General features: G+C 43.4%; 2 protein-coding genes across 2 annotated transcripts in view; both read left to right on the top strand.

Moving 5' to 3' along the window:
- The window catches only part of LAMB4 (laminin subunit beta 4), a 67,432-nt gene extending 60,853 nt beyond the window's left edge, over positions 1-6,579 (top strand). The window contains exons 29-34 of the mRNA XM_067563993.1: positions 73-217; positions 1,681-1,888; positions 2,656-2,794; positions 3,052-3,228; positions 4,265-4,412; positions 6,247-6,579. Of these exons, the coding sequence (XP_067420094.1) occupies positions 73-217; positions 1,681-1,888; positions 2,656-2,794; positions 3,052-3,228; positions 4,265-4,412; positions 6,247-6,386 (957 nt within the window). The 3' untranslated portion in view covers positions 6,387-6,579. The remainder of the gene's footprint in view (positions 1-72; positions 218-1,680; positions 1,889-2,655; positions 2,795-3,051; positions 3,229-4,264; positions 4,413-6,246) is intronic.
- A 12,314-nt stretch (positions 6,580-18,893) lies between these two features.
- The window catches only part of LAMB1 (laminin subunit beta 1), a 57,058-nt gene continuing 53,138 nt past the window's right edge, over positions 18,894-22,813 (top strand). The window contains exons 1-2 of the mRNA XM_067564434.1: positions 18,894-19,118; positions 19,753-19,928. Coding sequence (XP_067420535.1) covers positions 19,082-19,118; positions 19,753-19,928 — 213 coding nt within the window. The 5' untranslated portion in view covers positions 18,894-19,081. The remainder of the gene's footprint in view (positions 19,119-19,752; positions 19,929-22,813) is intronic.

Consider the following 22,813-nt stretch of genomic DNA (forward strand, 5'->3'; position numbering starts at 1 on the left):
ATGGGAGATGAGTTTGCCACACAATGGCACTTAATCCCTAAAGGATACCACTATATTTAAAAATATTTCCAGATTGAAAGCATCAGAAAAACAGCAGATGACACCAAGACGAAAGGCGCACAGCTACATGGGAAACTAGCAAAAGCTAAGAATCAAATTGAAATTGACAGAGAGACTGCAAAGGAGTTCATCAGAAAAGTGAAAGACTTTTTGTTAGGTAAATATGCAAGGAAAGTTCTCCTTTGAATCCTCTTTCCTTAGTGTATCTCAACATCATAGGGCATTTACCTCTCTACTCTGTAACATGTTGCTTCAGCATGGGCACCCCCGAAATGCACTGGCATTTCCAGCTTTCTGTCTGCTTTTAGACTTGATCAATCTCTTTCAGCAATGCTGTTTTGCACAGCTCTCCCTCCCATGGCATATCAGTATTTTGGATTATTTCCCTTTATTAATGAGCTTAACATTAAGTATGAGGATGCAAGTTGTCCAGCTGGCTACTGTTTGACACAACCACTGAAATGATCATTTATACTAATTGTTAGCCCGGCCGTGCCCACAAGCTCTAAAGAAGTGTCCGCATGGAAGATTCTCTATGGAGATCCACATGTAGGAAACAATGACCTGCCTCCTTTCCTTTTTTAAAAATAGCTAGAACAATGAATGCACCGAGCAACTCAGTGCCACAAGTTCCAGCTTGTGTGAATCTCACAGTATCTGATGTTCTTCTTAGAGTCCTAGTCCTGGAGTCAAATGATCACAGCAGAATCTCTGCTTTCATTTTAAAATAATGTTTCCAGCCCTCATCGCTGTGGAAAAAAGCTGGAAAAGGTGAACCCGAAAGTTTCAAACAACAGAAGGCCAATAAAAAGAACCCAGCTTTATTGAGTTCTCAAGATTTTTAAGGCAGTCTCATGATTTTGGTGGCTTGACTTACGATGTTTGAACATTTGGGGCTGGCAAAACAGTAGCTATCTCTAGGCATCCCCAACTAGTGGTAGTGGAGTGGGAGCTGGGCACAGTCTTCCTATGCAATGAGACACTGAGGTGAGTGTTGTGTGAATATAGCCCCTATGTTTAGAAGGTGGCTTTCCAACACTTATCCAATGTTTAACGAGCAAGACTATTAACAGGTGGAAAATGGCACATTAAAAAAATTTGCACTAATGTTGCAAAACAACCTACCAAAGATTCAGTGCTAGAAATGATCCTGGTGTACTGTTCTGGTGGCACTGTTAACTCCTTCATTCCCGAGGAGGAATTTTCTTGGAAATATTTAACACCAAAAAACAGAAACAAAAGCTACTACACATGACAATGCTCACTGTGGCTGTGTTAACACTGCCGTAGGCACCTTAACTCTTGTATTTCCTGCCTTTTTAATTTGTACAAAAAGCCAGTTATAAATGTTTTAGTCACAGTTGCTATCAAGTAAACAAAATCGAGGAACACAAGGACTTACTCACAGTTTTGCCTTTGTTTTTGATAAAGTAACTTAATTGTCTCATTGCACCTTGAAATACAATATTACACTACAAAGAGAGAATTTCTTGAGCCCCTTGCTGTGTTTGTCAACTTTATTAGCCCACATAAGTCAGGCTGTATGACACAGAACTAATGTTTAAATTTCACCGTGCAGAAAGGTACCTCTTACTATGTTCTATACTCTGTTTTTTAAAGATGAGAGTGCACCTCCAGAAGACATAGAGAAGGTTGCAAAGTATGTTCTAGATGTAAACCTTCCATGGACTCCACAAGAGCTAACAAATATGCTTGATAAAATCAGGAACTTTGGAACACACTGTGAGAACTATGAAATAAATGTGAACAAGTTAAATAAACAAAAGAAAGATGCCCAAAAACTTCTGGTGGAAGCAAAACAAGCTGAGTGAGTAGAATATTCTCTTACTGATGTGCTAAATCAAAATTAAATTGCAGTGCACACACCAAGGACAAATTCATTAGTGAGGTCACTCGATATGACAGCCAGCAGGTGTAGACGCTACACAGAAGATTTAGATCAGGGCATCCGTTACAGCAGGTTCCTATTTTTCATTTTCACTGAGGCATCTCTCCAATGGTAATGATCTGACACCTTTCTCACCACACAAAGCTGTGTAAACACTGAAAGGTTAGGTCCCACAGCCTCAAAAGTACTTAGATGCCTAATTCCCATTGATGGAAGTTAGACTCCTAAAAACCTTAGAAGAGGATACATCTTTGCTAGATCTTGACTTCTCTGCCTGCTAAAATAGCCAAGCAGAATTGTCAAGCCAAGGACACTCTTCACTTCATTTGGGACCTGGTTCATTAGGAGGTTTGGATAGTGATATGAAACCAGAGTAGGCATGTGGGGAGGAGGAAAATGTATTCTGTTCCTCAGCTACCTCTCCTGAATGGTAGTGCAGCATCAGCCAGCCAAACTTAACTTTTTTAATAAGTATGTGTATGTTGATTTCTCTTGTCGATGTGTTGCTTTCCCATCCCATTTGGAACTGCAATTCTAGATATTTGGAAGAGCTGGTGAATGCTGGGCTCAAGGAACCAAGGGACTAGTATTGCATTTCTGGGTTTGGGGTATAAAGGGATTTGGGGATATACCTTTTACTGGCCTTACGCATTACAATATTATACAAATATTTATTTTTATTTAAGGGAAGTAGCAAAAGCTCTACCACCTCTTGATGAAATAATAAAAAACCTGAAGAAATCTGAAAGCACTCAAGGACAAACCAAAGACTCCTTCATAAAGTTAAATGGAGAGATACAAGAAATTAAGACAAAAATATCACAGGTATCTTTATGTACATTTTATAATTCACTTAAATTACAGCCTGTTTCTAAAACACTAGATTGAGACTCAAGAATCTCAGATATACTGTACATTTACGCCAGTATGAATGAGAACAGAATTTGGCCCCAATATGGCACCAGTTCCACTTTAAAGGGGATTTGTTAATCTGTTTGCCTTAATATCCTTCAGCGGTGAGTTCTGCAGGTTAGTTATACATTGCATAAAGGGAATATGGCTTTCTGGTTGTTTTCCTATAGGCTGAGAATCAAGTGAATAAGACTAGTGATGAACTAAAGGACTTTTCTGAAAAACAGTCTGAACTGGAAGATGAAATTGCCATGCTGCAGAGGAAAATGCTGATGAATAGAAACCAAGCTGCAAATGCAAGAGCAGGTGCAGAACAGGCACAAAACCAAGCTATGGACACTGATAAAGTAATGTATTTCTGTCACATATTCAAGAAAGAAAATTACTATCCTTCCCACATGTTTTGCACTATTTTTGAATGAAAAGTGTAGTCATGCAAATATGCTTGTATGCTCCTTCCAAGATTTATTTAAACTTTCCATTATGCCATCCAGTTTAGAGTTGCACAGATTCAGAAGCATTTCCTTTCTATTTTAACTTATCCAGCAAACAACAGTCCTGTTTACTTACATCATTTTAAACAAACACACATCTTGGGCCAGACTGTGCTATCCTTACTTCCACGGAATAGTGTGTTACACCATGGGGTAAGATAGTACTCATTGTGAATGAAGGTATCACAGTCTTGTCCTTTGCACTTAACACACTTCTCTTCAGAGAAAACTGTTTTGCTTTTTCCCCACTGATGCTCAATATAGCTCAAATTTTCAAGTATCCACTGAGCTTCATAAAAATCTCCCAGAATTCTATGTATGGATAACAAACAGCCATAGATCAAGAGCCAAAACATGCATTGAATGAGCCTCCAAACTACAAGAAATCCAGCAGAAATCAAATTTCAGCCTTCACAGCAACCTAAACCAGGTAAAGCTGGAGCCGAAAAGTAAATATTATTAAACCAAATTTGTAAAAATTATGCTATGCCTGGTTTATTAAAACTGAATTGAGCCTTGTGTCTAGAATGGAATTCACACAAAACCAATAAAGAAAAATAAACTAGGACCAACACAATCTTTTAAAATCCTGCTTAAATTATAGTTATTATCCAGCTCTAGCCTCTCTGTATTTTGGATTGTTCGACAGGCCATTTGTTTTTATTTTGATTTCTCTGGATTTTGCATTTTCAGGGCTTCGTTCAGTGCATACTTATCCTGGGTGAGTTTTAGATTAAAAAGAATGAAAGACATAGTGTGTGGTTCAGAGAGGAGAGGTAAATGAGGTAGAAATACCTCCGCTTATTTCATTTAGGTCACATCAATTTCAGTCACAAGGCACATTATTACACAAAATAATGTGGGGGGTTTTGTCTGTTTGTTGTTGCAGGAATTTGTCAACCTTAAGAGAAAATACACTATTCTGGAAGAAAAAGTAAAAGGGCTTCCAGGAGAAACGTTAAAGAGACTGAAGCAGCTGAAAGAAGCAGCAGAGAAATTAGCTGAAGAGACTGAAAAAAAAATCAAAAGAATAACAGGTGTCCCCTTTCATTTCCATGTCCAGCAGTGAGATACATATGAAAACACTGAAAGACATAAATATACCCTGAAGGCCTTGTCTACACACACAGTCCACTGGCTTATCTACAATCAGTTCAAAACCAACAAAGTTAAACTGGTGCAAACAGTTTCAAACTGGTTACCTTGGTTTAGCTTGTACCTGTACATTTTCTAACACAAGCTAAACTTCTATATGCCAAGCTTAAATCAGTTTAAGAGTGTCCACACAGGGTTTTGCAATGATTTAACTGAACTGATTTAAAAACACATTGGTTGCAACATTGTACATAGATCAGAGGTCCCCAAACTGTGGGGCGTGCCCCCCCCAGGGGGTGCAGAGGAACCTTGGGGAGGGCGGGGAAGGGCCTGAGCCTGCTTCTATGGGAGCAGGGAGAAAGCACCACTCAGTCCCAATCTGCCCCCCATCTCCGCTCCAGCACCACCCCTCATCTGCAGCCCTAGCTTTGACTCCTGGCTACGGACCAAGGCCCCCTTTGAGTCACTGGGCCTGGCTCCTGGGCCCATTCTTGGACCCAGCTTCTTGCTCCGGGCCCAGCTCCCATCCCGGTCACAACCACAGCTCTGGCCCTGGCTCCTGGCTCCCGACTGCAGCTTTGGCCCCGCTCCCAGCCCCGGCTAGTGATCGCAGCTTCTGGGGGGCACAGACCAGGTAAGGAAGGGGGTGACCTCAAAAGTTTGGGGACCACTGGCGTAGATCATGCCCTAAGAGCACAATCCTACATGGTGCTGACACCTGTGGTTCCCATTGGAATCAACAGGTTTGCCTGTGGAATGGGGGAAAGATTTTTAAGTGGTGAAAATCTGGGCTGGATGGGGAGGGGTGGAATACAACCACCACCACTGGAGCCAACCTGTAAAGCAGAAATTAATGCAAATCCCAAGTGGTTGGGACATGCTGATGGGACATTGTTTGAGCATTAGGCTTTTATTAGAGCCCCAGTCCGTATCAATAAAAAATCAGAGTACTAGCACCACACTAGCAAACTACCAAAGTACATAGCCCCAGTCCACTGAATGGGCCCGATCCTGCTTCTATTGACATGTATGGACGTTTTATCACTGATTTTAATGGGAGCAGCACTGGGCCTGGTACTGGGCTTACTCCTACCAGGTTCAACCTATAAAAATAACCAAACAGCAAATGCCATCATGGGAGTAAATTCTTCTGGATGATAATGGGGAGTAAGAAGGGGAGTACAAGAGAAAAGACAGTCAAGAAAAAAAATCCTGTTCCATTATCTCCAAGCATTCCCCCATCTAAAGGCCCAGAAGCAATGATGCTGGAGATTTTAGGAATACACAAAATGAAGAAATGCAGATTTGATTCATCATCAGTGCACATCTTCATGATAAAGGCTTGTGGCCTCTGAACAGCCCTGGTGTAAATTTGGGTAACTGCGTAGAAACCAGTGGAATTACATGCCTAAAACTCCCATAAAGGAGAACAGCATGCATTCCTTGGAGCCAGACTGAGTGCCTTTATTTACACTGCTGAGCACTCGGCTTCTCTGTGTCATCCCACTGTAACCCGCTGACTAAGACAAGATCTCCACAGTCTAACACACAATGGTGAACAATAAAAGCACACCTGGAAAAATAAACATCTTGAAGGCTGTTGTATTTCTTTTCCAGTCCACAAACAAAACCATTCACTTCATTTCAACATAAACGATTCCCTCAGAGAAATGTCTGTTGCCTCTAAAAATATTTGAAACGCACATGTGTGTTTTAACCACCGATTTTACTTGCAGAACAATAAATGCAGCATTAAATGTTTTTTTCTTCTTTCAGATTTGGAAAAGAAGCTCCAAGATCTGAATCAGACTAAACAAGATAAGGCTGATCAACTAAAGCAACTAGAGGCTCTAGTAATAGCCATAAAAAATGACATTACCAAGCAAGAAAACAAATATGCTACATGCAAAAGTTAGGACCTGAAAAAACATCCTGTCTCAAATGGCAGTGGAAATTGGCTCAAGCCTCTGGTTTTTAACCATTTTCTGAACTTTTCAGACTTGAATGGCTGTGTTCTGTTAGGCCAGTGCTGTGGTCAGTACTTATATACATGGGACAATCTAGTTTTCTGTTGGCTTTTAATCCAGTTTAATTTACATGGGCCTAGGAAAACACCTTTTAATAAAATACTTGAAAAAGTTAGCAGGGTCTGTTTTTTATGCTGACTCTTACACACACTCCCAGCAGTCTGCCTGCTAGCTCCTCTCCATGAAAAGGGGAGAATCTGAATGTAGCTCAGCCAGGGACATAGGTAACAGGCTCAGAGAACACGTGTACCTCAAGGGCTATTCTCTATCAGCTTTGTCACCTGTTGACAACCTACCAGCCCACCGCCAGGCCTTTCAATGAACCCCCACCATCCTTTGCAAGAGTCCTTGCACTGGCCCTCCAGTGTGTGCAGTGACAAATGACGCAGGATGGTGTGGAAGCTGAGAAGTGCGGGTGGGGAGAAGTTGCTTGGCTGAAGAAAAGGCACTTTTTCTTTGTCATCCTCCCATGCACACACCTCCTGATGCTAACCAGAACTGTTCTCTACATACCCTCACCACCCACTCTCTTCCCCCATGACAGGGGTCCCAGGATTCACTTTGAAAATCTGGCCACCTTAGCTGGAACAGGGCAGGGAGGAGCAAGCCTTGTTCAGCCCAGTGAAGCATGTGGCCCGTTTGTTCATTGAAGATATCCTCGTGTAGCACCTGTCCATTAAGGACATAGCTGATGGGTTGCAATTTTCCTCTCACACACTAGGTGGCTGCATACAGATGTTTACATCCAATCGTCCAGAGTGATTAGAGCAAATTGTAAATTCACTAACTTTGGTTAAAGACATTTTTTGCCCAAAAGCTTGTGTAATATAATTTATCTAATCCACATGAAAAAAGCCAGGTTACAGTGCTGAATTATAAAGATGTCAAAGTTATAAAATCCAACGCTACATCTGATTCTGCACACACTACTAGGCATAGTGATTGCTACCAGAGCAGTCTCTAGTGAGCACTTACGTTTGGTAGGCCAGGTCTACACTACACACTTACTTTGGTATCACTATGTCACTAAGGGGCATGAAAAAATCCATGTCTAACCCTACAAAGTTTCTCCCACAAACATAGCTACCACCTCATGTGGAGGTGGAGTTATTAAGCCAACGGGGGAGCTCTCTCCCTCAGTTTACAACATCTTCACAAGAAGTCCTGCAGCTGCATCGGTGCTGCCCCGATACACGTTTGTAGTGTAGCCCTGCCCATTGTGTTTGTGGAGAAGGGCCCTGTATTACAAAGGATGTGGCACTTAAATGGTCAAACAACATACTGAGAGTTATTTCAGCCCACTCCTGGGACTCATAAACCCACAGCTGGCAGCTCTGATCCAATATAGCAAAGACCCAGTTATCACTAATTAATCTATAACTGAATCAGTGTTTTTAAAAGTACTATAATTGCAATGAAAATACAATCTTAGCAGGATTTAAAATCAATACCGCTATAAGCTACAACTTGTTTTGTTCATATTCATGAACACAGAAGTATTATTTTTGCTATTGGAGATTGCCCACATTTTTCATTAGTGCAACAAAAACCATTTTGAGACTATTTATTATTAAATAGTGAATATAAAGGACTATGAAGTTTTGAAAATCTGTGTTCCATGGGTCCTAATATCTATATTCATGCAGCATCTGATGAAAATCAAATTTAATATACTAGGTCTTGTTTTTTTCAACAAGAGCATGAGAAGAATGTTACAATATAAGACACTTACAAAAATGTGATTATTTTTGTACAGGAGTAATTAAGGAAAAGTACAGGAAAGAGAAAACATTGGGCTGGGATATTCAAAGGAACTGGAGGGAGTTGGCTAAAATTACTACGGTAACTCTCACCTCACTTGTCCAATAAAGGATAGCTCATTATCTACTTTGTTCAGTTTTTCTGAAGGATCTATATGGCTGCTGCCATCTGTAAAGGTTAAAGCGGAGAGTTAAAATGAACCCCATGCTTTTGCAACCAAACCAGCATTTACAGAATTCATAGTTTTCTGCAGCAATAAAAGGCTCTTAACGTTACATTTTTTAAATGCTGGGGTGATGTGTGAGACATTCCTTATCTAAAGGCAAGCAGCATTTTGATCCATAAAAGATAAAACTTCCAGAGTTGTAGCCTCATGTTTATGAGAGTTGAGGTAGGAGGGTGGGGGAATTGCTGGAACAGATGAGATTGTAGAGATATTCTTATAATTCAACGCAAATGTGCCCCAGGGCAATGCACCATAGGTATTAACAGTATAATAGCTTTCATTGTGAAAATGATGTAGCCAAACTACAAGTCAGATTAACTCTAACAAAGACATCAATGTACGTATGCACATAATTTGTGATTTAGTGTTTTACATTTTTAATCACTGTTTTAAAAAGTGCTATAACAAAATCAATCAATTCTTCTAGCTGGGATATATTACCAATTTGAGCTGTTTACATAAATACATCTCTTTGTCTAATTCTAGAATGAAGCCACTTAATTTCCTTTAGCTTTGAACACAGCCAACTTTATTTTAACTGAAACAGGCCAACTAAAACTGTTTACATAAAATTAAGAATGAATATAAAAGTGCTAGTGCACTCATTGCTTTGAAAGTCTAATTTTCAAGCTTCTAGAAGGTGGAGAGAGGAGAAATTGTCAACTAGATTTAGTATGAGCAATGTGATAGTTGCCATATTGTTTTTGCTAAGCTGTAAGGAAGAGTATGTATGGTATAAGGAAGTTGGGTAGGTTTGTGTTAAACCTCTTTAAGGGATACAGTGAAAATGGTGGGCAGAAAAGAGAGAAAATAAAGAGAGTACCCCAGAAGAATGAAGTCAGCATCCACCATCCAGTATATTCGAGTTATGTAGGGACATGTCAACCATGGTAGTAGAGCTGGCTGCAGGATTACAACTCCATTGCACAACCGCTTTTGGGGTTTCAAAATCTGTTTTCACTCCTTAACTTTTCCATCTTTTTTACAAAATGGCATTCTGCTGGCAGGTCCATTTTCAGATCCATAAAGTCAGATTTTCCATTTGGGTCTCTCTCTCTCTAGTCAGAAGTGACATGAGAGCTCTGACCTCAAAAACCTTCCTGTCAAAAATGTACACAAATTTGATACATCTCTGCAAAACATTTCAACTTTGATGAAACACTATAATTTGATTAAAAAATACATTTAGTCAACAATGTTCCGATTGCCTCTCCTTGCTATTCGAACAATCACTGCCGTGTTGTACAACATATTGGGCGAAATCCTAGCTCTTTGACTTCAGTGAAGTCAGGATTTCACCCATTGTTTTGGCTATATCCTCCATACTGTGAACAACCACAGAAATTCAGGCTGGTGCCTTTTTTAGATTAAGTAAAACAAGAAAGACCAAAAAAAAAAATGTTCACATGACATAGCAACATATGTACACTTCCTCTGCTAATGGACTGGGACATTTCATTGTATAACATTTTCTAAATAGATTTATAATTTCTATTATTTAATTCTTGTTATAATAATAATACATTTGTAAAGGATGTTAGAAGAAAGATGCTATATAAAGTAACAGAGGGGTAGTTGTGTTAGTCTGTATATAGCAAAAACAACGAGAGTCCTGTAGCACTTTAAAGACTAACAAATTTAATTTCTGCAGACATAAGCTTTTGTGGGCTGTAACCCACTTTATCAGATGTAAGGAACAGAAATCAGATAGGCGGTATACCTATTTCTATTCCTTACATCTGACAAAGTGGGTTACAGCCCACAAAAGCTTATGCTTGCAGAAATTAAATTTGTTAGTCTTTAAAGTGCTACAGGACTCTCGTTGTCTTTGCTATATAAAGTAAGGATTGATATGATATAGCATAAAATATGTCAGCCATCTACATTTAGCTGGTTAGATTCTGCTGTTATAATAAACCTAAGTTTTTAAATGTAAGTTTCCCGCTTATATTTGATTTACATAATGGGCTGGGTGTAAGATGAATTTTTACACACACACACACACAGCCAAGACTAAAGCCACTTCACCATCCAGAGCAATGTGGTATACTACAAAATGTCATTTTAAAGTTATTTTAATGTTTTAAGAGACAACCAAGCTTAAATACCCAGGTTTACTTTCTAGTTCTCATGTTCTATCCTAATTACATTATGTTTTGCTTGCAAGTACTGCAAGGAAGTAATTAAATCAAGCATAGGCAAACCCATTTTCCAAACTGCAAACATGCTAGGTTTTGAAAGGCTGACTTGTACTATGAGATTATGTCCAAGAGTGCTGTTGTGTTTAAACAGGATTATGAAAAATCAAGATAGCTAACGTAGCTCATCCTGGTTTACATTGACCACAAAGTCATGGTGGTCATTATCATCAGGCCAGCTAACTTGAGTCTTCTCAACACAGTGCCATTTTGTAGTGTCGGCCAGCCCTATAAGATTGTGAAAACAGAAGCAGAGAGAAAAATTCAGTGAGCAGGAGAGTTAAAAATAAAACAGATGGGGGTTACGGAGAAAACAATTAATGAAAACTACACACAGTATATATATGGGTACACTCACATATACATGCCCCACCCCCTATACTTATAGTACGCATGGAGCAGCCTTTTCTTTTATAGGTGGGAAGTTCTATCCATAATTGGTGTTTAACCTGTAGGGAAAATCACCTGGTATCTCAGTGTTTTAGTTTATCCACCTGTAAAACGAGGATAATTATAATTACCTACCTCGAAGGGCGACAAAGTGGGTGAGGTCAGATCTTTTATTGAACCAATTTGTTTTGGTGAGAAAGACAAGCTTTTGAGCTTACGCAGAGCTCTTCTTCAGGTCTGGGAAACTTATTCAGAGTGCCACAGATAAATACAAGGCGGAACAGATTGTTTAGCATACGTAGTTAACACATATTTCAAGGGACCATTCAAGATGAAGTGACTCATTAACACCCCTCTAGTCATAGGAAGGAAAGGAAGTTGAGGGGAGGAAATCTGTTCCACTTTGTACTTAGCTGTGACACTCTGGCCTGGTCTACACTACAGAGTTAGGTTGATGTAAGGCAGCTTACACTCTGTAAGTGTCTACACTAAAAAGTAACTTGCCCACTACCCCAACTTAATAACTCCACCGCTGTGAGAGGCATTAAGTCAGTGCAGTAAGGGTGACACAATTAAATTGGAGCAAGTGCTCCTGGTGAGGAAGCGCACTGTCAGCACAGGAAACATATGTGCAAAAGCAGTTTAATTACTGCGGTGGCTGTGAGTCAATGTAACTTAGGTCAACTTAATTTTGTAGTATAGACTTGTCCTTAGTAAGTTTCCCAGACCTGAAGAAGAGCTCCGGGAAGGGCTTTGAGATTCCAGGATGAAATATTATATTCTGTAAAAGTGCAAAATATTCTTCACAGCTCCAATCCCGCAAAGATTTGTCCATGTGTCATGCTGTCTGGAGTGGTTCATGACAGGGCAGACTGCCAAAAAGCAGGGCAGACACCCCAAATTGGTGGTATGTTCTATAATTACATTTCACCAGCCCACTAACAAAAGTGATCTCCTGCAACACTGTACTAGTCTTACCAGGCAGTCACAGACAGTCCCCTTGGGCACTCCAGTCTATCTTGCCACACAGGCTGGACTTAGTGATAAATGGCCACTCACACCAAAGATCACAAAATATTCAGGTTGCTCCCAGTCCCAAGAGACCATCATTTACCCCAGATCAATTTGTACCTTAGCTCTCACACCAAAGACAATGCTGGTAGCCAATCCTATAGTTGACTAATTAAGGATTTATTAAATAGGAAAAAGAAATGAGAGAGGTTAAAGGAGGCAACATATATGAACAAATGAGTTACAGTCTATGGTTCTGACAGGTGACAGAGAGGTAGTAAACCTTCCACTGAATGTCTTTTAGTGCTAACCCAGGTTGGCCCTGGGGATCGCTGCTTTTGTTTCTTAATTCCAGCCCTTGTGAGAGTCTAAACAGAAAAGAGAGAGAACTATTTCTTCTTGTGAGCCTCTTTATATGCCCTTCCCCCAGAGTTCAAACTCCCATGCATAACTTGGATGGGGCAATCAACAAAGTTTTTGTCCTACAATATCCCATTAGTTTTGATGGTCCTTCTTGATGGACAGGGGAAATCACTCCTCCTGTCTGAGTTCATAGGGTCAGAGCAGGCATTTTTACAATTATAAAGCAAAACTTTCATATTACCTTATAGCATGGGATACAGACATCACAAGTAAGATTAATGCATGCAGCAACTTACAAGCAGTTTATAGAGTCTAAACACTAAACACATCTTTACAAGTCTAATACCTATCTTGAACAATACTAATATACAGGTGAGCTGGTCTGCTTTCCAGCTATGAATTTGTCAGTGCTCAGCTAACACAAGAACTGGCACCTGGCCTACCAGCATCACAGAATGTTCTTAAGTTTTCTCCACGTGAGTAGTTTTACTGATTTCTCATGAGCATAAAGTTGGACATCTGTGTAAGCCTTTGCAGGATTGGGGCCGTATTCAATAAATAACTATTGGAATCATCAGTCCACAATAATGCTCTGCTTTCAGCCTAAATGTTTCCTCTCCCTATTCTCAGTTTCCAGAAAGCAGCAGCCATAGCAGGAGGCAAATGCTTTCATCTTTCACGCCAGCTTACCGGCATATATTTATTAGTAAAACTTTCTTCTCAGTACTAAGCTAACTTTGTTGCCTAATGATTAAGTCTGTGTGTGCCTCTTTCTGGAGCCCAGGGAGTTTAATAATTAGGTCAGAAGAGGAGGAGGAGGAGTTGAGAAATGACTGTTTGCCCCTCTCAGCCACTCAATCCCCTCCCCCCGCCTTCCCAGTGATTGATGATGAGGTAGGAAAACTACCATTACAATAACAAACTGCTCCACTCTCCCAGCAAATTCTGTCTCACCCACATCCCCTCCTGCCCCTGCAGAGTCCAGGGGAAGGAAGAAGAATTCCCCATGCAGAAGTGCTCAGTTTCAGTATTCACCGCTAATGAGAAACAGCCTTAGGGCCAGACTGCACTTCAAGCAGAACCGCGTCTGGGAACCCAGCTGCAGCGTGCTTCCATTCTGCAGATGAGACCTTAGCTATGTGCAGAAACGTGGGTAAGATCCTGGTGTACATTCAGAGGCCTGATCCACACACCAGCTTTTTACAGTGCTGCTAAACAAGTAGGGGCATGGCTAGTTAAACACATGATTCGTGTCCCCACAGCATATATTTAATAATCATTTACTAACTGGTGAATATTAACTGTGCAGTTAGCTGCCTAATCTGGGACATGGTTCAGTTCCTGTCACCAGTTATGCACACCATTATTTTACTGCATTGACAGATCTCTCCAGCCATACTAATGTTAACTAGGAAGGCTAGCCCTCCCTCCTCCCATCACTCTGTGCAGTCAGACCTCCATCTCACAGTGAACACTCCCTCCATTGTGAGGGTGCCATTTGGTGTGCCTGATCTCTGGGGACTCTGCCCCAGAGGCTCTACCTGACTGCTTCATCCAGAAGATGTGGGCTGGTTTAAAATTCCCAGCCCTCTCTCTTGCTGGACATTATCTAGATAGCTGGACATTGTGAGTTGCAGAACAGCCAGCCTCTTCTTCCCATAAACCTAGGTAGAAGGGACATGGGGGAGGAAAATCAAAATACCCAGATGCCTGGCACAGTACTGTTCTGTGATGAGGCACTATGGGTTACTGTTCTTAAAATGTGTATGGCAAGCAATGCATAAGGCCAGTCTGCCCTAGACAATGGAATGTGTATTTGCTTGACTGACCAGCCTGGTCATCAGGCAGAGACAATGAAGGTGCATTTACACAAAAGGTAAATAAAGCCATCAAGCTGACAAGGGGCAGAAGTAATGATTCAACTATCACCAGTGGCGGAGGAACCAGTATGAAGTCTTCACCAGACCACATGGCATCTCTTCTCAGAAGGAGAAAAGGAACTTTATCTGAGAATACATTTCAGTGGTTTACTGGACTGTAAAGACAGTAGGTCTGAACCTCAAATGATAAGTAATTGAACCAATTGACTGTGTGTGCAATATTACTGTACTATAAAAGTGTAGCCAGTAAGGTCTTTTATGAAAGCTAATGACACACTGGTGATTATATCATTGTAAAATGTATGTATTAACACTATATGAGGAATTATGAATACTCACTTATATTATGCTTTAAAGTCTGCGATCAAACATAGATTTTCTCCCAGACATGGGGGAAGGCACCTATCTATCTCTCTCCAGTGAAATTAAGCAAGATGTGACCAAAAACAATGGAAGCCCCATTTATATATATATCACAACAGGGGGATGGGAAGTCCACAGGAAGGGAAAAACAGTATGAGGTCATCCTGAGTCTGGGGACAAAACAGTGAGTTATATAAGATATAAGGAGAGCGAAGAAACCATCTTGGCATCCATCACTGGACAGGCACAAGGGGCCAGAACTCTTGAAAGTTGAGAAAGATAGGTCCTTCAGCCAAGGGGTTGAAGTCTCAGGAAACTAAATATAGGTGAGACATCTGCTTAGGCAAAGATCTTCCACCTAGGAAGACAAGTGAAACCAGCACCTTGTACTTCTGTGTAAGGTCCTGACTGAGAGAAAGTGGCAAAGAAGAAAAATTGGTACGAAATCTACCTTGAACAAAGAACGTAGCTTATTAAGTTAGGTCTTAGCCATTGGAAAATATTTTTACTTTTATTTGCTTGTGACCATTTTTGTCTTAATCCCTTGTATTCTAACTCACTTAAAACCTCTCTCTTTTTGTTAATAAACCTGTTTTACTTTTAGTCTAAGCCAACCCCATGCTGTGTTTGAATTGAAGTGATCGTTAACTCCAGTTAAAGTGATAAGTTGTGCTTTTGTCTCTTTAAAGGAGCAACAAGCCTTATTAATTCTCTGACTATTCCAGGAGAATGGGCTGGACATCTGCAAGTAGTAACCAATGCTGGTGGAGAGTGGGGTGGGGCTGTTGTGTTGTATGCGGGCTGCTGGGATCAGAGTGCTGAAGCAGGGCTGCACAGCAGACAGATGCATAGGGAACTGCATGCTTGTCTGCATGCTGTGGAGGTGGGTTGTGAGCCACAGCAGTAGAGCATTTTAAGACACACAAAGTTACATGGCAGGTGGTGACACAACCTCAATAGTCTGGGTTCCACCCTAAAATGTGAAATACCTTCTCAGAATATACTCAAGTAATAGTTAGGCTGAATCATAGAAGTGTAGGACTGGAAGGAACCTCTATAGGTCATCTAATTCAGTCATCTGCACTGAAGGCAGAACTACATATAACTAGACCATTCCTGACAGGTGTTTGTCTAACCTGTTCTTAAAAACCTCCAGTAACGGAGATTCCACAACCTCCCTAGGCAATTTATTCCAATACTTAACTACTCTAACAGTTAGGAAGTTTTTCCTAAAGTCCAACCTAAACTGTCCTCACTGGAATTTAAGCCCATTGCTTCTTGTCCTATCCTCAGAGGTTAAAGAGAAAAAATTTTCACCCTCCTCCCTGTAACAACCTTTCATGTATTTAAACTTTGTATTATGTCCTTCCTCAGCCTTCTCTTTTACAGACTAAACAACCCACCCCCCTTTTTTTTTTTTTTTTTTTTTTTTTTTTTTTTTTTTTTTTTTTTTCAATCTTTCCTCATAGGTCATGTTTTCTAGCCCTTTAATCATTTTGTTGCTCTCTTTTGGACTTTTTCCAATTTATCCACATTTTTTCCTGAGATGTGGCACCAAGAACTGGACACAATACTCCAGCTGAGGCCTTATCAGCAGGTGTAGAGTGGAAGAATTACATCTTGGGTCCTGCTTACAACACTTCTGCTAATACATCCTAGAATGATGTTCACTTTTTTGCAACAGTATTACACTTTTGACACATAGAATATGCTTGTGATCCACTATGACCCCCAGATCCCTTTCTGCAGTACTCTTTCCTAGGCAGTAATTTCCCATTTTGTATGTGTGCAAATGATTATTCCTTCCTAAATGGAGTGCTTTGCACACATAGGTCCTTATTGAATTTCATCCTATTTACTTGAGATCATTTCTCCAGTTTGTCTAGATCATTTTAAATTTTAATCCTATCCTCCAAAGCACTTGCAACCCCCCAACTTTGGTATCATCTGCAAACTTTATAACTGTACTTTCTATGCCTTTATTTAAATCATTGATGAAGATATTGAACAGAACCAGACCCAGGACTGATCCCTTCAGGACATCACTTGATATGCCTTCCAGTTTGACTGTAAACCACTGATAACTACTACTCTCTGGAAACAGTTTTCCAACCAGTTATGAACTCACCTTTTAGTAGCTCCATATAGATTGTATTTCCCCAGTTTGTTTATGAGGCGGTCATATGAGACAGTATCAAAAGCCTTACTAAAGTCAAGATACCACATCTGTGCTTCACCCCATCCACAAGGATTGTTACTCTGTCAAAGAAAGCAATTAGGTTGGTTTGACACGATTTGTTCTTGACAAGTCCATGCTGACTTACTTGTCACCTTATTATCTTCTAGGTGTCTGCAAATTGATTGCTTAATTATTTGCTCCATTATCTTTCCAGGTACTGAAGTTAAGGTAACTGGTCTGTAATCCCCTGAGTTGTCCTTTTTCCTCTTTTTTTTTTTGGCACTATATTTGCCCTTTTCTAGTCCTCTGGAATCTCTCCCGTCTTCCGTGACTTTTCAAAGATAATCGCTAATGGCTGCAATGAATGAATGCAAACATACAGCTGTGATGACAGAAAAGCTGCTGTATAGACATAAAGCAAACTGAGTTACTTGTAACTGGTTACAAAATCATAGCTGGAATTGCAGAGTGGACAGGACCAAAACTGAATCGTCTTGTAACTGGGTAGAGGGATGATTGTGCAATATCTAGACCATTTTGCACAGCTCTGTTTATAATGAAGGCCTTAAGCCCCTGGGGATTGCTCATGTGTGTGTGCATGCAAACAAACAGATCACAGAATGACAGTCTATACATTTCATCTTATTTTATCTTTTGAAGTTTTACTGCTGGTTAAAAATAGTATTAAAAAAAAATATTTTCCTATGTTACTAATGCCTGAGAGATTATTGAAAGTGAAAACTTCAAACTTTCAACATTTATATCGGTTTGGGGGGTTTTTTTGTTTTGTTTTTCTTCATTACACTTCGCTTTGACAACAAAAAAAGGCTGGCCGGTTTCTCTTTTCAGCTCTCGTATATTAGAACAATGCTGCAACATTTGGATCACAAACTGCAAGAGAATGATTCAGTCCAACACTTACACAAACCCTGTTTTCAATGAAATATTTCATTAAAACATTTCTATTAATACCAGGCTTTGTAAAACTTTTAACACATGTGTGCACACAAAATGTGAGACCTAAAACTGACAGTGCCACTGTAAATGTTCACCTCAGGAAAAATAGACTTACCTCCTCAAAACAAATCACAGACTAGAACTTTCCATATATTTAACCCTATTTCACCTTTTAATAATAGTGTGTAGTTTATGAAGATGAATTTTACCCTTATAACAATAAAAAATAATGTAGTATATTTTGCTTGTCCTCCCTTTTACTAAAGGGTTAACAGGGAAATTGTTGTCCTTGTGTGTTGGGGAACTAAAAAGCCTTCAGCACCTTTCCATGATAACGCACCTCTTACAAATGTATATGGCCAAGGCAATGGTAGCTCTCCCTCTCCCTTCCCCAGTCAAACTATAAACATCCCATCAAATCCTGGCAGGCAACATCCTGCCAGGCCACACACCTCCACCAGCAGCCCCTAGCTTGGGCCCCTGTTGCCCACAAGGTCATGATTACCCTGGGAACCTGGATCATGGCAGAAACGTTTTAACGAATGAATGAACATGTTGCCCCTTGTGATGATCAGGCCAGATATGTTTAAAAAGGAGTTAGTTGGTGGGTTAACTATGATCCAGGATCACACGGTGGAACACAACTTGAGAGCCTGTCTACACTAGGGGCTAAAGTTGTGTTTAACAACCTTAGGTGAGCTAAGCTAGCAGGGTTTCTAACGTGGTGCATTTTCCCAGTGCAGATGTGGCCCAGCTGCGGAGCATCGCCAAGCGCGGCACTGTAAATATTTGCAGCAGGAATGGCCTGAAGAAACTATGCACTTTGTAAACAACTAGCACGATTTAGCGTGGGCTCAGAAACAAAGGCGAGGAGCTGCTTTGGAACCTATTGGAGCAGCAGCTCTCCTGGGTCCGGGACGGCAGCCCGCCACCCCCCTTCAGCGCCTGCGTGCAGGAGCCTCCCTCCCAGTCTCTCTAGTTCCCATCCCGAGCGGCTCGGCTAAGTTTCTTCTCGCCGGGCGGGCAGAGGGAGAGGCTGGGTTGGTTCGCCCAGGGCTGGAGGTCGGAGCGGAGCAGAGCGGAGCGGAGGGTGAGGACAGGAGAGCTCCGCTAACAGGCTGCGCTGCGCCGATTGCCTGTGGGGAGCAGCCCCGGGACTGTCTCCCCCGCAGCTCATCGTTTCCTTCTTCTCTGCAGGGCGATCGGGCGGGCGGCGCTCTCCTGCCTTCCTCCCGGCCGGCGCACGTGCGGCGGCGATGGGCTGCCTCCAGGTGTATGTTTGCGGTCTCCTAGGTAATCCCCAGCCCCCCTCGGCCGGGTGCGGAGCCAGGGCGGCAGCTGGGGCCGTTTTGTCAGATGGTCCCGTTTCTCTCACCCCGGCCGAGGGTCGCGGGAGCTGGGCTGAGCCCGGCCGGTTCGGTCGCCCGGATCCCACCTTCCGGGGCAGGGGGCTGCGGCCCGGGGCCTGCCCCTGTTCCCCGGGCCAGGTGGGGACCGGCGTCGCCTCCCGCGGGTTACTGGAGCCGGCACTGGAGCGGGAGGGACCGAGCACAGCCGGCCGGCGCGGCGCCCCTGGATGGACCGGGGCAGGCTGCAGGCGGCCACTTCCCACCGCGCGGGGAACCGGGCGCCGCGCTCACCTGGGGCTCGCGGGGCCAGGGGCGGACGCCGTGGCGGCGCTGAGGCCGGGGGGAGGGGGGGAGCGGCGAGCCCCCTCCCCCCATCCTATGGAAGAATGTAACCCCCCGGGCAGCTCTGCAAGCCGCGGTGCCGGGCAGCGCGCTGGGTGTCTGCGCCCGGGGGGGGGGGGACGGGGGACCCGGTGCGCCGAGCTCTGCCCTCCTGCGCCCGGGACCTGCTGCCCGCGGGGCTCCCGTCCTGGCCTGGTTGCCTGCCTCACCCGCTCTGCCCTCCTTCCCCCCCGCAGGGCTGTGGGCCGCCGCCGGCCTGGCTCAGGAGCCCGAGTACAGCTACGGGTGCGCCGAGGGGAGCTGCTACCCCGCCACCGGCGACCTGCTGATCGGCCGCGCCCCGCAGCTGTCCGCCAGCTCCACGTGCGGGCTGCAGGGGCCCGAGCCCTACTGCATCGTCAGCCACCTCCAGGTAAGGACCGGGCCGGCCGCAGGGGCAGCCCCTCCCCCCGCGGCACAGCAGAAACATCTGGAGCTGGGGCGGAGGGGGAGGGGGGAGGAAGCGGAGAGCGTCCCTGGGGCTCCGCTTTGTTTGCACAGTTGCCTGCGTCCTGCGCTTCCTGCCTGCCCCGGCTGCCTGGATGGCAGGAAGCCCCTTCTTACCCGCTCCGCCGGCGAAGGCGCGGGGCAGTTTGGCGGGAGCGCAGCGGCAGGGGCCAGGCCTGCCTGGGAATGCGGCGCTCTGCGAGGCCAAGGCACCCCGCGGCCAGTGCTAGCCACCGGCACCTCCCATTGCCCTGCTACCCCCAGCTCTGATCCGGAGTCAGCGCCGCCTCACCGGGGTGCCGGGACACTCCGTGTAGCGGGGGATGCTGAAAGCCATGGAGCCAAACTGTAAACCCTGCATGTAACCCACACCGCTTCAAGCCAGGGGGTCCCGCGGCACCTGTGCGCCTTACCCCCGGCTCTGCTCAACATGGTCACCCAGCCTGGCCCTGAAACCCCAGAGCCTCACCCCGCCTTCTTGGGTGAGGCCCCATCACATGTGACGTTTGAACCTAGACTGGACAAAGCCTAGAAAATACTGTAGGGAACAGCCCTGCCCTGGCTGGATTCCCTGATCAACTGTGTGTCTCCCTCTAACATTAATGAAACTTTTGTGCTAATCAGATTAGAAGTGTGAATTTCAACAGGAAATGTTCTTCTGTACAGTCTGGCCAATGGCATCACATGGCAGAGACAGGGTAATGTGCTAACTCTTTTCAAATATGTTCAGAGCTGTTAAGAGGACAGTGATCAATCAAGTGTCCCGCTCCACTAAAAGTAGGCCAAGATGTAATCAGCTTAATCTAGAGGAAGGGAGCTCTAGGAAAAACTTTCTAAGTGTAAGGATAGTGCAGCACTGGAATAGGTTTCCAAGGGAGGTTGTAGAATCCCCATCACATCCCTGTCACTGGAGGTTTTTAGGAACAGGTTAGACAAACATTTATCCTGCCTTATTGTAGGGGATGGGCTAGATGACCTCTCAAGGTCCATTCCAGCCTTATGTTTCTCTAATTCTGGAATATAGAGGCAATGTAAATAGCATGCCTAATTATTTGCACCCCAAGTGTATTTATACATTTAAACCCAGTTTAATTTGATGTTAAGAAAGAATGTGGCACAGTGAGTTCAATTCGTACTTTTCCAGGCTTGTACAGAGCCGTCTAGACTACTTCCTGAATCAAAGTCAGTCTGTAATTAAATTTATAGTTTAAATTCTGGCATTTCGGGGGTGAGGGGTAGTTAAATCTGTATGTGTCATCAAGTAAAACAATGGAAATAAAGTTGTCCTTTCTCTAGTTCATCTCTTTAAATAGAAAATATGAATGTTTTACTAGCAAACTCCAGGTTTCCAAGACAAAAGGGACTATGGATACATGTAAAAAAAATAAGTCAGTATAAATTAAACTATATTACATTTGAAAGTAGATAAATAATCTCAGCCTGAGTTTACGATGTCAGAAACATGGGCCCAAAATCTGTGGTTCTAAGTGGAGCAAAACTCCCCCTGAAAACAATGGCAGTCTTGTTCCATTTAGGACCATAGAATTTGGCTCAAAATATATTGCTTTTTAGTAAATTTAAAATGGCATATCATTTCAGATTGTGTTTAGGTTGAATGAGCGTGTTCAGCACTTTGCAGGATTGGGCCGCAATATGGTTATAGTACAGCAATTTCTGAAATTTCTGCAAGGTGTCAAGTATTCGCTTATTTTTGTTCTTGCAATTAAATATTCTGAGGCAGCGTTATATCGTTGATTGCTTTTGCCCCCGCCCCCACAAAGGTGCTGGGTGTGGAAGAAAAGACCTGGGCAGAGGGGAGATTCTGAAAGATGCTGAGACCCTTCATCTCTGACTGACAGCTTTGACCCTCATTTCATTGGGAGGAGGATTGGGTCCGTATCTGGGACTTCTATTCTGGCTGGTTTGGGTGTGCACATGTAATTTACTTGTATTTTAGCCCAAATAATCTGACTATATGGGAAGATGATGGAGACATGCATTAGGAATTGGGGCCACAGAGACTTGTCTTGATTTACTTCCTTGTGGCAGGAATGACAGAGAGCTTGTGGAGTATGAACTCTGGGACTGGGGACTACCCAGAAAACGGTGCCGTAATAAGCACTGAACTCTGTGAAACGGCATCACTTACTTTATACTATAGCAACATCTTTAATGCTCAGGTCCTTGACTGCTAAGGTTCTGTTTTATTAAGGGCTGAGTCAATGTGAATGTAGCCTCCACTCTGCCAACAGTGCCACCCTTAGCTGCCAATTTGTCAAGTTTTTAGACATGCACCATCGTGCTTTCTCCCAGGCAGCCCCTTATGCTTGGAAGGAGTGCCCAGTAAAAATCCACAATATCACCACATTGTCCTCTTTAAAACCCACCCGAGCCAGGTTGCCTACATTAACACTTGCTATAGTTAGTGCAGTGGTCCCCACACTTTTTCTATCATGCCCTTCCTTACCCGCAATGGAATCTGTCCGTGCCCCCCATGAGCCAGAGTCGGAAGCCACGACTGGGAGCAGAGCCACAGTCAGGAGCTGGGGGGCCAGGGCCGGGGCTAGAGCTGCAATGAACTGGGGCCAGGAGTGGGGCTACAGTTGGGAGCGGGGCCAAGGCTGGGGACGTGGCCCGGAGCAGAACTGTGGCTGGGAGTAGGGCTGGGGTTGGGGAGGCAGGGCTGGAGTGGAGCTGGGGGCAGAGAGGGGCTGGGTGGTGCTCCCTCCCCACCCTCTGTGGGTGGTGCTCTCTCCCCACCCTCTGTGGGTGCTGGCTTGGGCCCCACCATGCCCCCCAAATGTTCCTTCA

The sequence above is a fragment of the Emydura macquarii genome, unplaced genomic scaffold, assembly GCF_026122565.2.
Source record: "Emydura macquarii macquarii isolate MOO-44397 ecotype Brisbane River unplaced genomic scaffold, CSIRO-AGI_Emac_v2 contig_2636, whole genome shotgun sequence".
Taxonomy (NCBI): Eukaryota; Metazoa; Chordata; order Testudines; family Chelidae; genus Emydura; species Emydura macquarii.